Consider the following 20074-nt stretch of genomic DNA (forward strand, 5'->3'; position numbering starts at 1 on the left):
GTCCTGGATGGTCTGGGAGATGATGGTTTGGTGGTGGGAGGTGGGGTCGTGGTCAAGGGGGCGATAAGAGGAGGCGTCCGCGAGCTGGCGTTTGGCTTCAGCGGTGTACAGGTCAGTGCGCCAAACTACCACCGCGCCTCCCTTGTCTGCGGGTTTGATGGTGAGGTTGGGATTGGAGCGGAGGGAGTGGAGGGCTGCACGTTCTGAGGGTGAGAGGTTGGAGTGGGTGAGAGGGGTGGACAGGTTGAGTCGGTTGATGTCACGGCGGCAGTTGGCTATAAAGAGGTCGAGGGCGGGTAAGAGGCCAGCACGGGGTGTCCAGGTGGATGGGGTGTGTTGGAGGCGGGAGAAGGGGTCGTCAGAGGGTGGACGGGAGTCTTGGTTGTGAAAGTAGGCACGGAGGCGAAGGCGGCGGAAGAATTGTTCAATATCTCGCCGCGTGTTGAACTCATTGATCCGAGGGCGTAGGGGAATGAAGGTGAGGCCCCTGCTGAGGACTGATCTTTCATCCTCAGAGAGGGGGGAGATCTGGAGGGATGGTCACGTAAGAGGGCGTGATCTTGATCTGGTAGCGTGATGACGTAAAAGGGTTACGTTCCGGAGCGGAACCGATTGATGGGCGGTGACTTGAAGGGGCGGGGCTGGGAGGCTGACGTTCAGGGAGGGGACTTTTTGGGGGAAGAAGGGCGGGACAACGTTCGGGGTAGAGGCGGGCGGGTTGACGTTCGTGGAGACGTATCCAGAATGACGTGTGGGGTGTGAGCGAGACTGAGAAGCAGACATGAAGTGAAGGGGCGGGGCCGGGAAGACGTTCGGGGAGAGGCGGGGCCGACGGTGACGTTGTGGAAAGGGCGGGGCTAAGGTGCGTCTCTCAGGGACTGGCGGGGCGGGTCCTGAGCCTGGATGACGTTTGGGTAATGGCGGCCGTCTGACTTTCGGTGAAGAGGCGGAGTACGTGACGTCAACTGAGGGCGGTGTTTAGATGACGTTTGTCGAGGGGCGGGGCCGGTAGAGGCGGTTCGTGCCGGTCCGGTCGGTGGTCTCCGCCATATCGGGCTGTGGAATGCAGATGGAGGGCGGCAAGCAGCTATTCGCTCAGGCCTCAGCCGTCTCCATTCACACCGGCAACATCGTCAACTGGAGCCGGCTAAAGAAGAAATGTCCAACCTCGCCGAGCGAGGAGGTGAAGTACCTTCGGTCGTGGCGGGTAACCCTCTGGGGTGTGCGCTGCTGTCAGAGCTCCTGGCAGGCCCTGAGCCGCACTCACTGCCCTTCTCTCTCTCTCTGTCTTTTGCAGTTACAGGATTGTATTCGGGAGACTCTGGAGAAATGGTGCTCTCAGGTCAGCCCCGAGCTGCTGAAGGTGAGTGAGCTGGTACTGACGGGCCCATGGAGTCATACAGAATGGAAACAGACCCTTCAGTCCAACTTGTCCATTCCTACCAGATATCCCAATCTGACCTAGTCTCATTCGCCACCATTTGGCCTATATCCCTCTATTCATGTACCATCCAGATGTCTTAAATGTTGTAATTGTACCAGTCTCCTCCAATTCCTCTGGTAGCTCACTCCATGCATGCACTAACCTTTGTGAGAAAACAAAATGCCCCTTAGGTCCCTTTTAAACCTTTCCCCTCTCACCTTAAACTTATGCCTGCTAGTTTTGGATGACTCTGCGTTGGAGGAAGAAAATCCTTTGCTATTCAACCTATTCCCCTCATGATTTTATAAATGTCTACAAGGTCACCCCTCAAACACTGATACTCCAGGGAATATAGCCCCAGCCTGTTCAGTCACTCCCAATGACTCAAACTCTCTAGTCCCAGCAACATACTTACACATCTTTTCTGCACCCTCTCAAGTTTAACAACACCTATCTTATAGAAGGGTGACCAGAATTGTACACAGTATTCCAAAAGTGGCCTAACCAGTTTCCTGGATAGCCCACAACATGACATTCCAACTCCTATACTCCAAGTTCTCACCTGCTTTGGTGAAGAGGTAGTCAGTGAAACAACTTCTTGCAGAACATGATCCAACACAAAAGAAAACCAGTAGGTGTGTGTATATGCCTTTTGAAGGGACAATCCAGTTTGATCCACTCATGGTCATTTACCTGTTTCAAAGAGATAGAACTTGGGATTTGTCAGGTCAGTAGTCTCCAACATCTTTAAACACAAAATCACTTTTGAATTCAAGTGCAAGTCAATCTACTGCAAAGAAAACAGAATGAAGTGTTTATTTTTATACAGCTTGTATAAATCTAAAATTGTGCATATATAATTATTCACTTAGTCCTCTGCTCACCAAATTTATGTGACACCTGTGACTGCACATTATCTGCCAGTTCTTTGAAGTTTGAGACATGTACAGCTGATCAAATGGGTATTCAAAAGGCAAGTGTGATGCTTGGCTTTTGTTGAATTCATTTGGGAGACTCTTGTTTCAAAAGGAATTTGATGTCAAAGGAAGCCTTCGCTTTAAAAGCGCACAACGATAGGAGTGAATATTTTTCTTCATTTATGAGCTTCCCACAAATCTGACGTTCCGTTCAGTATAATTTTGAATATTAATTACCTCCTTATCAACTCCACTACTTTAACTCTTACGGCAAATATATTTGGTAGCCATCCAATCGATATCTACTTGAAGGAATGTGTTTGAGGCAAACGTGACGATTTGTTACATCGTATCTAATTCTTCGGTAAACTTCTTCAGGCATGGGCATATGATTTCTGGATAGGGCCATTCTATTATCTGATTTCTTTTCTAGCATTTTGACCAGACTCTGAAGTGTTGAAGCATTTTATTTTTTTGATTGGTAGGACTACACTCAATTTCATTTGGAATGCATTCAAAGCATGGGGGTGTATGTGCTAAGTCAGTCCTTTCCCTGCTGGTTACAGTTCAGTTCATTCATTTTCTTTTCACGTAAAGAAATCCAAAGTTGAGCAACATTGTCTGTCTGTCAGTTCACTTAAACACTTCATTCCTTGATTTAAGAACAGTTTTAAAGATCTTTGTATGACCTTCTCTTGACTTAATTCCCTGTGTTGATGTGAGGTTAATTCACCACTTGTAGTATTGAATTCATTGAGTAAAGATTTAAATAAAAGGGCTGTGTTCTAAATTAAGTTTACCATCTTAACTTTCATTGCATGAAAGCTTCATAAATATATTTACTAATGCTAGCTGATGGATTTGACTGTGGTAATTGACAAAAGATGGAAAATCAGGATCAGTTCAGCAAAACCTGCACTTGTGCCAAGCATGATTGTTGCAACGTCAGTCTGGAATTACAGCTCTATAACATTGAATGTCGCTGGCTGATTTCAGTTGTGCAGGGATGGTTACAGCTTGGGAAACAGTGTTGGCTTTCTTTAGTCAGATATTGGATGTGGGGCTTAGGTGTATTCTCTAACTCTTTGCCCTTCATGAACCTATTAGATAAACAACTGAAGAGAACATCCTGTAGGTCGAGAGCAGAACAGACTTGCTGCGATGCTTTTTGCAGCAAGTTCACGACGTGATGGGCTGACTAGCCTCCTATGTTTCTAATCTGTAATATAGTGGCTCTGCATGAGTTCCAAATATATTTCAAGTTTGTTTGCATTGATGCTGCAAAATTTACTTTACTCTGCAACAGTAGTCCATCTGAATCAAACTGAAAGACAATTTAAAGTATGTGGCTTCTGGAAGTGGAAGCCATGTGTGATTGATGTGTGCATAGCATGGAAACACAGGCATACAGTGAGATCAGCTGTCTCTGCAATTGACCAATCGATCGTAATAATTGTGATGAAGACCATGATTTCAGTAAACCAGCAGAAGACGTAGATCCTGAGGTGTCAGCCGTGTCTAAGTTGGTAGCACCTGCCTGCCTCTCACCCTCACCTTGACCTCCTTCCACTTATCACATCTCCATCGCCCCTCCCCCAAGTCCCTCCTCCCTACCTTTTATCTTAGCCTGCTGGACACACTCATTCCTGATGAAGGGCTTATGCCCGAAACGTCAAATTTCCTGTTCCTTGGAATGCTGCCTGACCTGCTGCGCTTTTCCAGCAACACATTTTCAGCACCTGCCTCTGTCAGGAAGTTGTTGAAAGTTTCACTCCAGATCAAGGCTGACATTCTAGTGCAGTATTGAAGAAGTTGGAGGTGCTATCAGGTTACAACCTATTAGAAATCTTAGTGTTCTGATGTACAATTCTGATGTAACCTTCCCTGCCAGGTGCCATCACTGTACACTCTTTCCAAAACTCTTCATCTGTGACAATCAGGCAGCAGGTATAAGTATATTTGTAAATCTATGCAAAGTCTAGATCCTCTGCTTATTGCAGCCTGAAAAACAAGTCTTGGGGTTGTTCACATGTTGCAAATAAGGCTACTGTTTCTCATCCTATTGAGAACTTTTTAAAATCAGATACTGAATGGCAGAGGAAGCCTGATTTTTAAATTTGCTTTTTTGTTTCCTTTGTGGTGGGGGCCTGCGGCCACTTTTATTGACAGTCTTGAGCTGCCTGAAATTGGCTAATTCTGAATGTAGTAGCTTTTAATTCCTATGTTCTGCTATATTCCAATTGCTCACCCATGCATTGAATAATTAATGCACTGGTATTTATATCCAAATAGAGTCATAGAGATGTACAGCATGGAACCAGATCCTCAGTCCAACCTGTCCATGCCGACCAGATATCCCAACCCAATCTAGTCCCACTTGCCAGCACCCGGCCCATATCCCTCCAAACCCTTCCTATTCATATACCCATTCAAATGCCTCTTACATGTTGCAGTTGTACCAGCCTCCACCACATCCTCTGGCAGCTCATTCCATACACATACCACCCTCTGTGTGAAAAAGTTGCCCCTGAGGTCTCTTTTATATCTTTCCCCTCTCACCCTAAACCTATCCCCTCTAGTTCTGGACTCCCCGACCCCAGGGAAAATACTATTTATCCTATCCATGCTCCTCATAATTTTGTAAACCTCTATAAGGTCACCCCTCCGCGTCCAACGCTCCAGGGAAAACAGCCCCAGCCTGTTCAGCCTCTCCCTGTAGCTCAGATCCTCCAACGCTGGCAACATCCTTGTAAATCTTTTCTGAACCCTTTCAAGTTTCAGAACAACCCAGATGGCCTTCTCCTTCAAAGACCGCAATTTCCCCTCAGACGTGATCGACGATGCTCTCCACTGCATCTCCTCCCTTCCCGCTCCTCCGCCCTTGAACCCCGCCCCTTCAATCGCCACCAGGACAGAACCCCACTGGTTCTCACCTATTACCCCACCAAGCTGCAGATAGATCATATCATCCTTCGTCATTTCCGCCACCTCTAAACGGAACCCACCACTAGGGATATATTTCCCTCCCCACCCCTATCAGTGTTCCAGAAAGACCACTCCCTCCCCGACTCCCTCGTCAGATCCACACCCCCCACCAACCCAACCCAACCTCCTCTCCTGGCACCTTCCCCTGCAACCGCAAGAAATGCAAAAGTTGCGCCCACACCTCCCCCCTCGCTTCCCTCCAAGGCCCCAAGGGATCCTTTCATATCCGTCACAAATTCATCTGCACCTCCACACACATCATTTACTGCATCCGCTGCACCATCTACATTGGGGAGACAGGCCGCCTACTTGCGGAACATTTCAGAGAACACCTCTGGGACACCCACACCAACCAACCCAACCGCCCAGTGGCTGAACACTTTAACTCCCCCTCCCACTCCAGCAAGGACATGCAGGTCCTTGGCCGCCTCCATCACCAGACCATGGCAACACGACGCCTGGAGGAAGAGTGCCTCATCTTCCGCCTAGGAACCCTCCAACCACGAAGGATGAACGCAGATATCTCCAGCTTCCTCATCACCCCCCCCACCCCCCACCCCACCAACCACCACCTTCTCAGTCCCAACCCTTGGACTTAGTGGGTAGCACAGTGGTTAGCACTGCTGCCTCACAGCGCCAGATACCCGGGTTCAATTCCCGCCTCAGGCGACTGACTGTGTGGAGTTTGCACGTTCTCCCTGTGTCTGCGTGGGTTTCTTCCGGGTGCTCCGGTTTCCTCCCGCAGTCCAAAGATGTGTGAGTCAGGTGAATTGGCCATGCTAAATTGCCCGTAGTGTAAGGTAAGGGGTAAATGTAGGGGTATGGGTGGGTTGCGCTTCGGCGGGTCGGTGTGGACTTTTAGGGCCTGTTTCCACACTAAGTAATCTAATCTGATCTAAGTAATCTCAGCACCGCCTTCTTGACTTGCAGTCTTCTTCCCGACCTCTCCGCCCCCACCCCCACTCCGGCCTATCACCCTCACCTTAACTTTCTTCCACCTATCGCATTCCCAACGCCTCTCCCCCAAGTCCCTCCTCCCTACCTTTTATCTTAGCTTGCTTGGCGCACCTTCCTCATTCCTGAAGAAGGGCTTATGCCCGAAACGTCGATTCTCCTGCAGCTTTGATGCTGCCTGACCTGCTCCGCTTTTCCAGCTACACATTTTTCACCTCAATTTCTTTAGTCATCCAGCATTCCCTTTCACCCTGACAGGAATATACTTTCTCTGGATTCTTGTTATCTAATTTCTGAAGTCTTCCCATTTTCCAGCCGTCTCTTTACCTGCAAACATCTGCCTCCAATCAGCTTTCGAAAGATCTTGCCTAATACAGTCAAAATTGGCCTTTCTCCAATTTAGAACTTCAACTTTTAGATCTGGTCTATCCTTTTCCATCACTGTTTTAATACTAATAGAATTATGGTCGCTGGCCCCAAGGTGATGGAAAAGGATAGACCAGTTCTAAAAGTTGAAGTTCTAAATTGGAGAATACCTCAGTCACCTGCCCTGCCTTATTTCCCAAGAGTAGGTCAAGTTTTGCACCTTCTCTAGTAGGTGCATCCACATACTGAATCAGAAAATTGTCTTTTATACACTTAAATTCCTCTCCATCTAAACCTTTAGGACTATGGCAGTCCCAGTCGATGTTTGGAAAGTTAAAATCCCCTACCATAACTACCCCATTATCTTACAGATAGCTGAGATCGCCTTACAAGTTTGTTTCTCAGTTTCCCCTCTGACTATTGGGTGGTCTATAATACAATCCCAATAAGGTGATCACTCCCTTTCTTATTTCTCAGTTCCACCCAAATAACTTCCCTGGGTGTATTTCCGAGAAAGTCCTCCCTCAGCACAGCTGTAATGCTATCCCAAAATCAAAAATGCCACTCCCCCTCCTCTCTTGCTTCCCTTTCTATCCTGCCTGTAGCATTTGTACACTGGAACATTAAGCTGCCAGTCCTGCCCATCCCTGAGTCATGTTTCTGTAATTGCTTTGATATCCCAATCCCATGTTCCTAACCATGCACTGAGTTCACCTGTCTTCTCTGTTAGGCCCCTTGCATTTAAATAAATGCAGTTTAATTTATTAATTTGTTGCAATGGTTGTGGATTATTTTCCATTGTTGATGCTTTGCATGCTTTAGCATCTTTATTTGTGAATAGTCTGAAGAAATGTTCACTGAGTTACAGTCTTGTGTTAAAATCAATTGATAGGTGGACTGCTACAGTGATTTTTGTTTAGCACTTTTGTGTTGAAGTTGTTTCCCTCTTCATTTTTGCTCGTCAAACCTAATGCAAGTGATATGTTCTGTGTAAAATTGGTAACTTGCTACTCCCTTCATGTGGCATGCAGAGTAGTTATCTAAACTTTAAATCGATTTAAGTTGGCAATATGTAAGACACAACTGGAAAATATTGATGTCCAGTAAGACAACTTGCTCCAGGAATTCCTTTTATTGTTTGCTGGCAAGGTCAGTATTCATTGTCATTCCCTAATTGTCCTATCCAAATTCTTGAAACATTGCAGTCTGTGCAGTTGAGTTCCAGCTATCCAGAGTACTGTTGGGGAAAATGTTCCAGGATTTTAAGCCAATCATAATGAAAGAACTTGAGTAAAATTCTTTAAGAAAAGGCCTATTAGCACAGTGGAGAGAGAAATAGACCACATAATTTTTCTGATGAAAGATCACAGACATGACACAAAGTCTGAGTTTCTCTCCACAGACGCTACCAGGTTTGCTGAGCATTTATAGCATTTCCTGTTTTTACTTCACATTTATAAAAAGCAAAATATGGAAGTACTAAGTTTCTACTTCAGGTTGGTTTGTAACTTGAAGGGATCGTTTTAGTGGTGCTGTTCCCATGTGCCTGATGCTCTTGTTCTAGTCAGTAAACATTGTTTTTGGAGGATCCTTGATGAGTATTTGTGATGCATATTGTACATGCACAATGCTGTGTACCTTTGCTGTGGTGAATCAGTGGCATAGTGCCAAATGTGCTGTGTTCTTTGTTTTGTACCATTCTGCAAATATACCTTTTACTGAAACAGGGCTTGTTTCAAGCTTTGGTTCAATGTGACTCAGGGACTGGCTCACCTTTTTCCGGTGTTGAGCTTGAGTCATCACCTTCATCCCTCCAGTGTTCTTTTGTGAAAAAATAGATCCAGGAAAATGTTATTCAAATCATACAGATGTAAAATGGACATGTATTTATGGGAGTGATTATCATAGAACCTGCCAAACTCCAGTTTGTAATGGGCATTTGTTCCACTGCTCTGGTTGAGATTGATTATATTCATGCAGTTGAATATATGCATTCAAAATACTGCTGCACTGATTTCATGTTTGTACATATAGATTCTGTTCATTTTCAAAAAGTCAGTTTGTGTAAAATTTAGTGGTTATTGCTCGCTGAGTGCAACTGCTTAAATCAAGTTGAATTTCTTGCTACAATTGGACCATGTTGAAGTGAAAACTCTTAAAAAGTTAATATTCTGTCATGATGTTGCATGACCTGTCAGTTTACATTTAAAAAAACAGCATCTTTGATCCAAGCATGAACGGTAAACCTGAGATGGGTCCACTCAGTTGCTTTGGTAAGAGTATGGTGCAGAGTAACGCCAATGCCAATTGTGATAGTTCATGGGGGAATATCTTCTTCCTTTTGCTCCATGCTTCATGTGAAATAGTATCCCTCAACTTAAGTAATCAATTCTCTCTAATAGAGAATTGCCTATGATCCTTCTGTAGGCTATGGCTCATTTTAAAATTACCTGGCACTGTATCGCTCCCCTTGACATTGTAGGAGATGTATAAGTAGCTGCAGTGTGTGTCCTTCACCTGTTCCAGGAAAAGATTGCAAGGACTTTGGGCAATTTATCATCAAGTCGATATATCATTGGATCAGCAGCAACGTTATTTCCTGGGTGTGTCTAATATTGCAACTTCAATCTCTCCCTTTTTGATTTGTTGCAGGAACCACCTGCTACTCTAGAATGTACCATAACTCAGGATGTGGACTCGATAAGTCCGGAGGAAAGAGAGGAAGTAAAAGTGTCAGGTACTGTTTCTTACCCCACAGCCAACTTGATCTAGGGGCTGCCAGGTGGTAAAGTCTGCATTATAAGGCAGCTGCTGAAACTTCCCCAGCCATCAAGAAGGATGAGAATCCGTGGGCAGTGCTTGATCTGAAAGAGATTGTGGGAATATTGGGAACTGGTGCAATGTTTGGGGGTCTCAAGGGTGGGCAAGCTGAATTCTGAACAGTGCTGAGAAAGCCTTTACATATTTGATCTAGCAGCTGCGTCCTGCCTTTAGGTATCTCAGGTCCTGGGAAATTCAACCCATAGTCAATAGATTTGACTTCCATTTAGATGAAAAGGTTGCAGCCTTATTTGCATATTAAAACAGTAACCCATCTCTTCAGAGCATGTCACACAACAGCCCCAAAGTTATTATGGTTAAACTGGAATTAAGCTGGCTGGCATGGTGGTTCAGTGGTTAGCACTGCTGCCTCTCAGTGCCATGGACTTGGGTTTGATTCCCACCTTGGGTGACTGTCTGTCTGTGTGGAGTTTGCATGTTCTCCCCGTGTCTGCTTAGGTTTCCTCCGGGTGCTCTGGTTTCTTCCCACAATCCAAAGATGTGCAGGTCAGGTGAATTGGCCATGCTAAATTGCCCATAGTGTTAGGTACATTAGTCAGGGGTAAATGTAGGGGAATGGGTCTGGGTGAGTTGCTTTTTGGAGGGTCGGTGTGAACTTGTTGGGCTGAAGGAACGGTTTCCATACTGTAGGGAATCTAATCTAATGATAGGTTGGGGTCAGATTGCATCATTTCATTTACCGATTTAATTGCACTTCATTCCCTCCCTGACCTTGTCTTATTGCGCTCTCTCATGTGCTCTGTTTCTGACCTGCTCCTCAGTTTGTTTTTCTTTCACTGGACTGTTCCATCTTAATACAAGAGTAGCATGGCTGAGCCTGCCAGATTTATTAAATAATATAAACACAAGGAGTCACTGAGGGAGCAACTTCAACAATGACTATTTATTCCAATTCTGATGTGTTCATACTCTGAAACTATTCATGCATTAAAGGGGAGGTGAGAGTAACACGTGAGGGAGAAAGGAACAGTCGGGTGTACTGACAGAGCTGGTGGAATGAGACTTGCATGGAATATAAACATGAGTATATTGCTGCTGAATAGAATGATATGATCTGTGCAGTTTAAAAGAAATACACAACATCTCCTACATCTAGGTGCTTCTTTTCTCTGTTTGCCTTTTCTCATGTTTCATGTGGTCACTGCAAGGCCAGTTGGTCACCCTTCAAATTAACCATTTTTTTTTGGCTTTGGTGGGTGATTTTACAGCTGAATGCCCACCCTCTTGCTAAGCCTCTCCATTTAACCAGATTGGGGATTGGCATAGATACACTTTGACTTGTCTACACTATTCGCTGGATTCTCTGTGTCTAACAAGCTGTGGAGTAGGAACATCTGGCTGAGGCAGAAACATTCATTACCCTTCCAGTGTTAATCCTAAACTTGTATTCCTCATTACTAATTTGCTGACAGGTAGTAACTTTTTATTTAAAGTATTTACTTAAGCTTTAGCATAATTTTTTAACTCTTGATTTTGATTCACTTGCAACATCACTGACCAAATAATGCAGTTCTAGGTTTTCAAGTGTCCTTATAAGCTGTATTTTGATGATCATCTAGTGAATCTGTTTCTATGAACTGATTACTTTAGTGCCCAAATCAATATATCAACAGATTCATCATCACTTCATTGCTTTAACACGCAATATCTCTGATTCAATACTCTTCCATTTCATGATTTGCAGCTTTCAATAGGTTTTTAATACCGATGGTATAATTGTGTTATTTGTTCTTTTCAATAACATTGAGCACTCTGTTACCCTCACAGCAAAAATGTAGCTTGCTTGTCCCAATTTGCAATTATTAATAGATTCTGACTTCCAGTGCCCCAAACAATTTCATCTGTAGCAAAAGTAGAACATGAAAAACTATTACATGTTCAGGTTCTTGACAAAGCTGTGATCTATATAATATTGTTTGCAATTAAAGTATTTTTAATCTAGTTCTTTACCGTTTTGCTGCTGAGGTATTTTTAGTACTTTAATTTGTTACCTCCAAACTTTTTGTAAACTTAAGTTTTCTAATAACTTGTTTATTTATCTGTTCACGTCAGTCAGTCTCTCTCAATATTTTCTATGTGCAGCAAAGCTTTTTCTCAGTGACCCTGACTCCTCGGGCATCAAGGATGCTGTGAAAAAAGGTAAATGCTAAAACTGAGGGTTTTTTTGGTTTGCTCTTCATACTTTATTATATGTGCATTCATTTTAAATGCATTTTCAGTTAGAGAGAATATAATGAGCTGCAATGTTATTCAGTGAGTATTTATCCATATGCCATGCTTGATGCTATTAGTTATGCTTTTAAGCAATAGTTGTGGGCTTTTTGCTGTAGATGGGATTACTCGTAAGCATGTGGGCTGAGAGCAGCTTTCACTGTTCTGTTGGCCAATCTCCAGATTGAATTTTACTTCTTTTAAAGTCATTTGAAAACTTACCATGGCTATTTCAATTGATTACATGACACAGGCATATCCCTCATGGCCTAAATCTATTGCCGTGAAGGAATATCATTAATAAGCATATAACCTCTTGAATAACCATTTTGGTTTAACATCAGTTCAGGAGGTTTTTTTGTGGGAAAGAAAAATGGTTAAACTTGAATGCGTCTATTTTTAAGTGGAACTTTATGGTGTTCAGGGGCTCCTTTCTCCATTTTCTAACTATATGATGCCAATTTATGATTGAAAAGCTCCCACAAGCGGAAATTGACCAGATATTCTATTTTTGGGATGCTGCACCCCCAAGTGAAATGAAGACTCATGTGCCAATAGTTAGTCATTCTATTTGGAATAGTGTCACCAAATCTGCAAATTTAACAGATGTTCTTCATGTATAGTTTTCTTTGACCTTGTACAAGGTTTCTGCGGCCAGAGAAAGCATTAACATGCTGAACTGTTTTTGAGTACCAATTCATCTAGCATCAGAAGAATGCTGTGAAACTGCAATGAGTATTTCAGAAATAGTTGAAGCAACATCTCTGGCAACGTATCCCAGTGTTGTAACATCTAAGACAACCTGCACCATGTCTGCTGCATAGCTTCCCAGAAGCTCAAGACTTGCTTTGTTAATGCTTAGCTCTCTCCTGCAGCTTCCAAAGGTCAAAGTGAAGGGAGTTATTCAACTAGCAATGAGAAGAGAATCTAACTGTACAGCATCTAACACAAGTGCTTTTGATTAGGTGATGCAACAATACAAAGACCCCTCCCCACAAGACTAAAGCAGCCAGTTCCAATTGCCTCAACGAGCACTGTCTGAATTAGAGTGGTGCTGGGAAAGCACGGCAGGCCAGGCTGCATCCAAGGAACAGAAAAATCGACGTTTCGGGCAAAAGCCCTTCAGGTGGTGCTGGAAAAGCACAGCAGGTCAGGCAGCTTCCAAGGAGCAGAAAGATCGATGTTTCAGACAAAAAGCCCTTCATCAGGACCACTGATGAAGGGCTTTTGCCCGCAACGTCGATTTTTCTGCTCCTTGGATGCTGCTTGACCTGCTGTGCTTTTCCAGCACCACTCTAATTCATACTTGGGTTTCCAGCATCTGCAGTCCTCGTTTTTACCCAGCAGAGTCTGTCCCCGCAATGAAGCAATGAAATTTCATGCTCAATGATTCTCTCACAGCTGAGTGCTGGACCTGCATGCTGCACTTGGCCTTGAGCACTGTGTGCAATTTAACACAAATCGACTGCTTTTACATCAAAATTGAAGATGATAGAACAAAGGTGGGGATTTTCATGCCCGTTTTGATTTCTCATGGTCTATCTGTAATTTTTTTGAGGGAATTTGTCTGTTTACTGAAACTTGACAGGGTAAATTACATAAGGTAAGCATTGATGGTACAGTGGTATTGGAAAGACACATAGATAGTATTTCAGGTTGATGACTTTTTAACAGAAACAAAAACTTAGATGTTTGCAGATCTGAGTTTTTCCAGCACTTTCAGTTTTATTTCAAATTTCCAGCCCCTGTAGTATTTGTTGTTCTGTGTTCATTTACACTTATAAAAATGAGGTGATTGTAGTGTTTAAATATTTGTTTTTGACATTTTGTCCGTAATACTATTCTGTATTAGTTCAGTACTGTTACCAGTTGCAAATATAGGTGTTTTTGTGTTTAGTGTAGCCACTAAACCTAGCACAGGAGTATTTAAATCACAAATGGTTGTATTGATGCTGAGGTCATTCCAAATAATTTGTTTTTTGGTACCCTTAGGTCATTAATATAGTCTGAAATAACTCCACAGAGGCTGGTATTCTGTCACCAAATCACCCTTTATTGACTTGTGCGTAGTACTTGACACAGGTCTGGCTTCCTCAGAACCAGCTGTGTGAACAGAACCTCTGACACTCCTGTTTAGATTTGTTAGTGAGGGCTCCCTAATTGGACCATGTTTAACAGCCCCAATCAGGGAATTCATATTCTGAGGGCCACCTGGTTCATCTTGTTACAATCACGACAGAGTCTGAGTGCATTTTCTATAAATAACAATTTGATTCTGAGCCTGGGAGTAAATGTAAACAATTTGTCTAATTGAGGAGTTGCCTCAAATATAGGGTCTTTTGAAAAATTTTCTTGAAGGACACAATGAATCTCGTTTAGGATGGCGACACTACTAATAGGTAGCATTGTCACAGACATGGTTAATTCCTAATATATTATTTTAGCAGATTACAAGGACAAGGCTAGCTAGCTCTTGTACTGATCAATTTATATGTATTTCTAAATGGTTTATTTGTTTGTTCCTGTAGTATTCATTTGTCATAGTTGTCTTTTTTGTGAACAGCTTGACTGATTTTCTTGGTTTCTCGTGGTTTGCAATTCCTTCTTGTTTAGAAGTTAATTCTAAATTAGCCTTGTGTTCATATGCACAATTTCACTTACCAGCTTACCAATCAGCCACTCAGTTCCCATGCCTTCTATTCGAATCAGCTAGTTTTCCTAAAATTCAGGGTTAAAGTGACTTTTAATAAATGAGTGACCATAGTGTTTGCACAATAGAAAATACATCAGGGTCAGTCTCTTGAAAAATATTATATTTAATGCCGTAAAGAGATATATTGTAGTTAGTTTTTATTGCATTTCTAAAAGACCGCCAAAATGTAAAAAGTGTCTAATTTTATTACATTTTCATTCGGCTCTGCTAAACTGCAAATATACAGGGAAATGTTAAGTGCCCTGTAGTTTTATTTTCTACTATTGTCAAAGCTTGCAGCATTTGACACTGGGATCTTATTCCCTGTCCAGGGACAAGTGCTAGTTTAAAGTTATTTATAAATAAAACACACTTCCTCAAAGTTTATTCTATTAAAATGTTTCTTAAACGCTACATTTTTAAAGGAATCAGCTTTTAAATGGTAGAAAAAGGTACTAATTAACATTGAAGATTTAAGTTATGCGAAGAAGTAACCTGAATTTTGTATTTAATGCAGCTTGTTCGGCACTTGCAGTTTCACAGCTGGACTCTGTGATTATTGCTCCACCTCCACTTGAAGATGGCGCTAGCCTTTCTCTCTCTCACCTGCAGCCATATTGGGAGGAACTGGAAACTCTTGTTCAAAGTCAAAGCATTGTAGCAATTGGTACATCTGATTTGGATAAAGTACTTTTAGAGCAACTCTATCAGTGGGCTCAGGTAATAGGTTGAGATATTTTCAGATAAAGTTCTGTTTCTTTACCCTGATTGGATGTGCAGCCATAAGCAATTTGGAATGTGCTGCGCTGTGCAAGGTCCTGCACAACAAGGAAAAATTAGTGAATACTGGTTCTGGGTATAGATGTAAATGACAATGTCCAATAATTGAGCAGGCTCGAGGGGTTGAAAGGCCTCTTCATTCATATGTTTGTATGCATGAAAGCTAATATAGATTGGTTGTTTGTTTAATTGTAACTGCTTTGATCATTAGAAACAACCCTCTGGCTATGTTCCTGCTTTTATGATTGTGCTTGACATTAAAATTGTTCAAAGTGAATGCACTGTGTTGAATTAGGGAAACTAGTCATGTTTCCTCATCCTTATTTTCTATCCAGTGATCCTGCTGGAAATATCTCAGCTTAGTTCAATTCTCCCTGGTTTAACCCTTAATCTGAGTGAGCATATTGATTTTTTTTTTAAAATTGGGGTACCAGTGAACGAACTGCCATTGACCTCAGTGTCCTGAGACCATAGAGCAGGAGGGAAAAGTGGCCAAGATTCGTTCGGGCTCTGGATAGCTATCCAGTGCCTTGTGCTGGAAGATGTGTTCATAGATAAGATTAAACTTGCCCATGATATCTCCAGATGAAAAACTTCTAATTCATTGGGCTCATGCTGGAGAATGACAGTTCCTTGTTGTGGTTCTGGTCGCCGAGCTGGGAACGTGTGTTGCAGACGTTTCGTCCCCTGTCTAGATGACAGCCTCAGTGCTTGGGAGCCTCCTGTGAAGCATTTCTGTGATCTTTCCTCTGGCATTTGTGCCGGAGGAAAGATCACAGAAGCGCTTCACAGGAGGCTCCCAAGCACTGAGGATGTCACCTGGACAGGGGACGAAACGTCTGCAACACACGTTCCCAGCTCGGGGAACAGAACCACAACAACGAGCACCCGAGCTACAAATCTTCCCCCAAACTTTGAATGACAGTTCCTAACAAGAAATGGTTTGGAATTGCTCCATCCTTCAGAAGGGGGAGAGTAGAGATCGTACAAAAATATTACCCGTTTATTCTTCAGTTACTTATAAATGCTGTATTCATATTCCTGTTTTCTGATCTTTACTGCTATATTTAGATTATATTTTGGTTTTGATTACTAATTATAGTCAATGCAATTCATTGGCAAATAGTTTAGTGCACTGAAATATAAATTGTCAATGTATTTATCTAATGTTCATTTTTTACCTCCATGTATAGGTGAAACCTAGCAGCAACCAGGTAAATTTAGCTTCCTGTTGTGTGATGCCACCAGAGCTTACTGCCTTTGCTAAAGAATATGACATACAGTTACTGACTCACAGTGACCCTAAAGGTGAGATGAGTGGAGAAGAATCTTTGTAATAAATTGAGAGAAATGGGGACTGGTTGTAGCTTGCCCTTGAAGTGTGGAGTTCTGCTGCATAGTTTCTCTCTCCACTGGTGTTTCTCTTGTTCTGTTCTGTGGTTGTTAATTCTAGAGGGATATGTTTCTTCTGGTATTCTGTAGATTTTGACTAAATAATCATGTGAGCTGCATATTGTCTCGGTAGAACATTTCAGTGTCAGGAACACCACAGCTGATCCCAGATCTTTTCTAAGCCGACATTAAGATGTTTTAAGCAGGAATTGTGAGAGAATATTCTCACCAGAGAATATTGGAAAAATCCCCTTTCGGATATGATGTTGGACTGCATGTTCTAATAGTTCAGGTGCATTTCAAAATGCATGCTGCAAAGAAAGAATTCAGTTTTCCTGACATCCCAGCAAAACCATAAAAATAAACTTCATCACTTATTTACTGCATCCTATTTATGGAATATTGCTATGCACAATACTCACCACCACCTTCTCAAGGACAATTGCTACACAAGTGCTAGTCATGCTAGCAATGTCAGCCACCACGTTACTTTGAAGTGTCGTGATTTCATTATTTGGAAGTTGATTTGTTTGCAATGCTTTTAAGTTTTACAAAAAAAATTTTTAGTAAATGTCCTATTTCTCTTTTCCTCAAGAACTGATACCCATGTTAAGTTTCCAAGAAGCTGTGATAGCCAGCATTCAAGACAATCTGGCGTATGAATGGATAACAAAGTGGGTTCTGCGCTATTCAGTAATTGTTAAAAGCAGAGGAATTATTAAATCAAAGGGCTACCTGGTATATGCTAAAAGAATTCGATATTAGGATCATCTTTGAGACTCCAGCTGATTGGAATAGCACTTTTATAAAGGAATTTATGTATGATATGCAAAAGGAAGAAATCTTTAGAAGCTGCACTACTGACCAAATGCCTTTTGATCCTTTTTGATTTATTACTGGGTCCAAGATGAATTTAAGAAAGGAATAACTTCTGATTTGAAAAGATTGCATTGTAAAATCCGATTGTGTTTTGCGTACTGCACTATTTCCACCTGTTGATTTAACTGGCTGTTCTGTTAAATTTCCTTTTTTTTCTTTAGGTATTTTTGGTTTAAAGATGTATGTATTGAAGATTTGCAATTACTTTTAGTTCATTTTTTGGGGGAACAAGATATGCATACTTGTTCAAAAGACACTAACAACTAATAAAAATCTTAGACAGATGCACATTTGTGGTCCACAACTTATCTGGATAAGCTTCTGGCTGATTCCTTGGTAGGTTACATGTGTTTGGCAAATGCCAAAGTCATTTCTATTTATGCAGCTAAACTTTTCCCATTTGCAAATAGTTGTCATTGAAATAATTTTCCCAGGTACTGAATTGATGCTACATTGTCTAACATTATGAAATTTAAAGTTAACGTTTTAAGAAAATAATTTTTTTGAAGATTTGCTGCTGTGTGTCAAGAAAGGCTTGATGTACAGTTACTGATATTTGTGATGGAGTGAACATTTCCAACTTCCTCCCACCAGCCTATTATTTTCCACTCTCTCCAGATCAGCCTCAAAGAGATTTGTTTGAAGTTGAATATCAGTGGCATGTAGAGAATAGCAAGTGGACCCTGCTGAAATAAGCCCACAGAATAACAACAGCACAGTCTTGTTGGTTTTCAGCAAATTGTCAACTCTTTTTTGTATTTAACAAATGCCAATGCATTACTCAGTTTGTTTAATTTTAAAAATTAATACGTCATATTGCTTTAGAACGTGGGAACATGCCATCACAAAACATTCCCTGCCACGTAGCAGTCATTTGATATTTGGGATTTCCTGTCTAGGTTTGTTGAGGTGAACATCATAAAGCGGTGGAGAACAGAGCAAAGTTAGTTATCAAGTGTTACACAGAGTAGGACAGAACAGTTACATCAAGGGATTCTCTGAGGGCTCCTTTTTGTTGGGTTAAGTGTAGTGCTGCTGTCCACTTGATTTTGGTGGAATGGTGACATTATAATACACTGTCATTCTGTATGCATGAGAGTATGTGAATTTGGTGAGCAAGGGCTTTTGAAGAAAAATCCATTTAATTAAACCACAAAGTAATATTCATCCTACATCTTCAGATACTGGCTGTTCTCGAAGAAGGTCTTGACCATAAATCATGGGGATGCCACTCTGGAGCATTATCCTTCATAAATGTTGATTGAAATTGTAACTTGGAGCCACGTTTGGCCATAACTTATTGGTTTTTTTAAACTATCAACTTTGTGCTTAACATGTTTAGGCTGAAGTACTGTATAAGCTTGAATGTATAGTAGTTCTAATGAAATTATACATATCTGGAAATAGTGAATTTATGATGAAATGTTATATTTTGTTTACTTGGCTATGTAATGGATTTGAGGTGATTTGCACATTAAAATTGTGATCTAAATAACTCTGATGCTATGTTTTGTATTATGTTCAGAAACTCATTTTTACAAGCAACCTTTGTATGCTTGCTGCTGATCTGCAGTGTTGCGCACACTGATCTGAAGGGTGTGTTCTTTGACAGTTTAACGAGTGGGGTTTTCAGATATTTGATGTGGAGATTGTCGAGCAGGCTTTACGATTGGATAAATAATACTTAATCATCTGTACTTGAGTCATCTGAAATTTACGCTCTTCATGTTGTTTTGCAAAATGTATTTCAAAAGCCCATTTTGTCTAAGGCTTCCTATGGAATCTAAAACAAATTGCTTTTCCCTATTTATTCATTGGTAAAGTTCTATACAGTTAAATTGGGTGAAGATTCAAGTTTGAAATTATAAATAGACCTCTCTCGTTGGGTCAGTAAATCCACATGGCTTGTTTGTTCGTTTGTTTCAAACTTATTATATAATAGATACAGGCAGAACTTCAAAATATGCCCAAGGTTCTTGACTGAGGAGCAGATTAAAAATTCTGAAAGAGTTAATGTCAAAAAGAATTTCTCGTATTCCAAACCTCTTGAAATAAGAGCTAACATTCCATTAGCCTTCCTAATTACCTGATGTACCTCTGTGCTAGCTTTGTGTTTCAAAATCACACAACACCAGGTTATAGTCTCTCAGGTTTATTTGGACGTACTAGCTTTTGGAGTGCTGCTCCTTCATCAGGTGGCTGTGGAGTTGGATCATAAGACAGAATTTATAGCAAAATATCAGTGTCGTGCAACTGATACAATGTATTGAACAAACCCAAATTGCTGTTAAGTCTTTCATCTTTTAGAATGGATTGCAGACTTTGTAAATCCCAGAACTTCTTTCAAGTCACATTCTCGAGATAATTTAAGGTTTATAAAATCTGACATCGCAACTCAGACAATGCATTAAAGGTGTGAGGTTACAGTATTCCAATCTTGGGTCAGACTAATTCTACTTCCAAAGTAGGAATTTATAAAATGTCTGCCTGCCTGCAGAATGTGTGCTTTTTGAACAAAATAGAATGTATCTGCAAATGCAAATGCAAATTCAACCCCTAAACTCTGTGTGTGTCTCTCTCTGCCTGCATGTGAGGGTGAGTGAGTTTGTGTGTGTTTGGTAGATGGAGTATAAG

At 41.6% G+C, this 20074-nt stretch overlaps 1 protein-coding gene across 2 annotated transcripts; it reads left to right on the forward strand.

Annotated features, from left to right (window-relative positions):
* Positions 1-998: 998 nt before the first annotated feature.
* On the forward strand, positions 999-18907 carry gclm (glutamate-cysteine ligase, modifier subunit). Of its 2 annotated transcripts, none has more exons than XM_060830581.1 (7): positions 999-1183; positions 1298-1363; positions 9298-9382; positions 11539-11625; positions 14907-15109; positions 16363-16477; positions 17157-18907. In XM_060830581.1, exons 1-7 carry the CDS (start codon positions 1064-1066, stop codon positions 17324-17326), a joined length of 846 nt encoding a protein of 281 aa, XP_060686564.1. In that variant the 5' UTR covers positions 999-1063; the 3' UTR covers positions 17327-18907. The 2 variants fall into 2 exon arrangements, with proteins under 2 accessions (XP_060686564.1, XP_060686565.1); XM_060830582.1 differs by having other exon boundaries at positions 11569-11625.
* Positions 18908-20074: the final 1167 nt, after the last annotated feature.

The sequence above is a fragment of the Hemiscyllium ocellatum genome, chromosome 9 (genome assembly GCF_020745735.1).
Source record: "Hemiscyllium ocellatum isolate sHemOce1 chromosome 9, sHemOce1.pat.X.cur, whole genome shotgun sequence".
In the NCBI taxonomy this organism is placed as follows: Eukaryota; Metazoa; Chordata; class Chondrichthyes; order Orectolobiformes; family Hemiscylliidae; genus Hemiscyllium; species Hemiscyllium ocellatum.

What these genes read in the sequence shown, in the direction of transcription:
- gclm (XM_060830581.1), top strand. Translation starts at nt 1,064, where the DNA reads ATGCAGATGGAGGGCGGCAAGCAGCTATTCGCTCAGGCCTCAGCCGTC. An exon ending in CAACCTCGCCGAGCGAGGAG is followed by an intron (nt 1,184 to 1,297) that starts GTGAAGTACCTT and finishes TGTCTTTTGCAG; the next exon opens with TTACAGGATTGTATTCGGGA. An exon ending in AACTCTATCAGTGGGCTCAG is followed by an intron (nt 15,110 to 16,362) that starts GTAATAGGTTGA and finishes CTCCATGTATAG; the next exon opens with GTGAAACCTAGCAGCAACCA.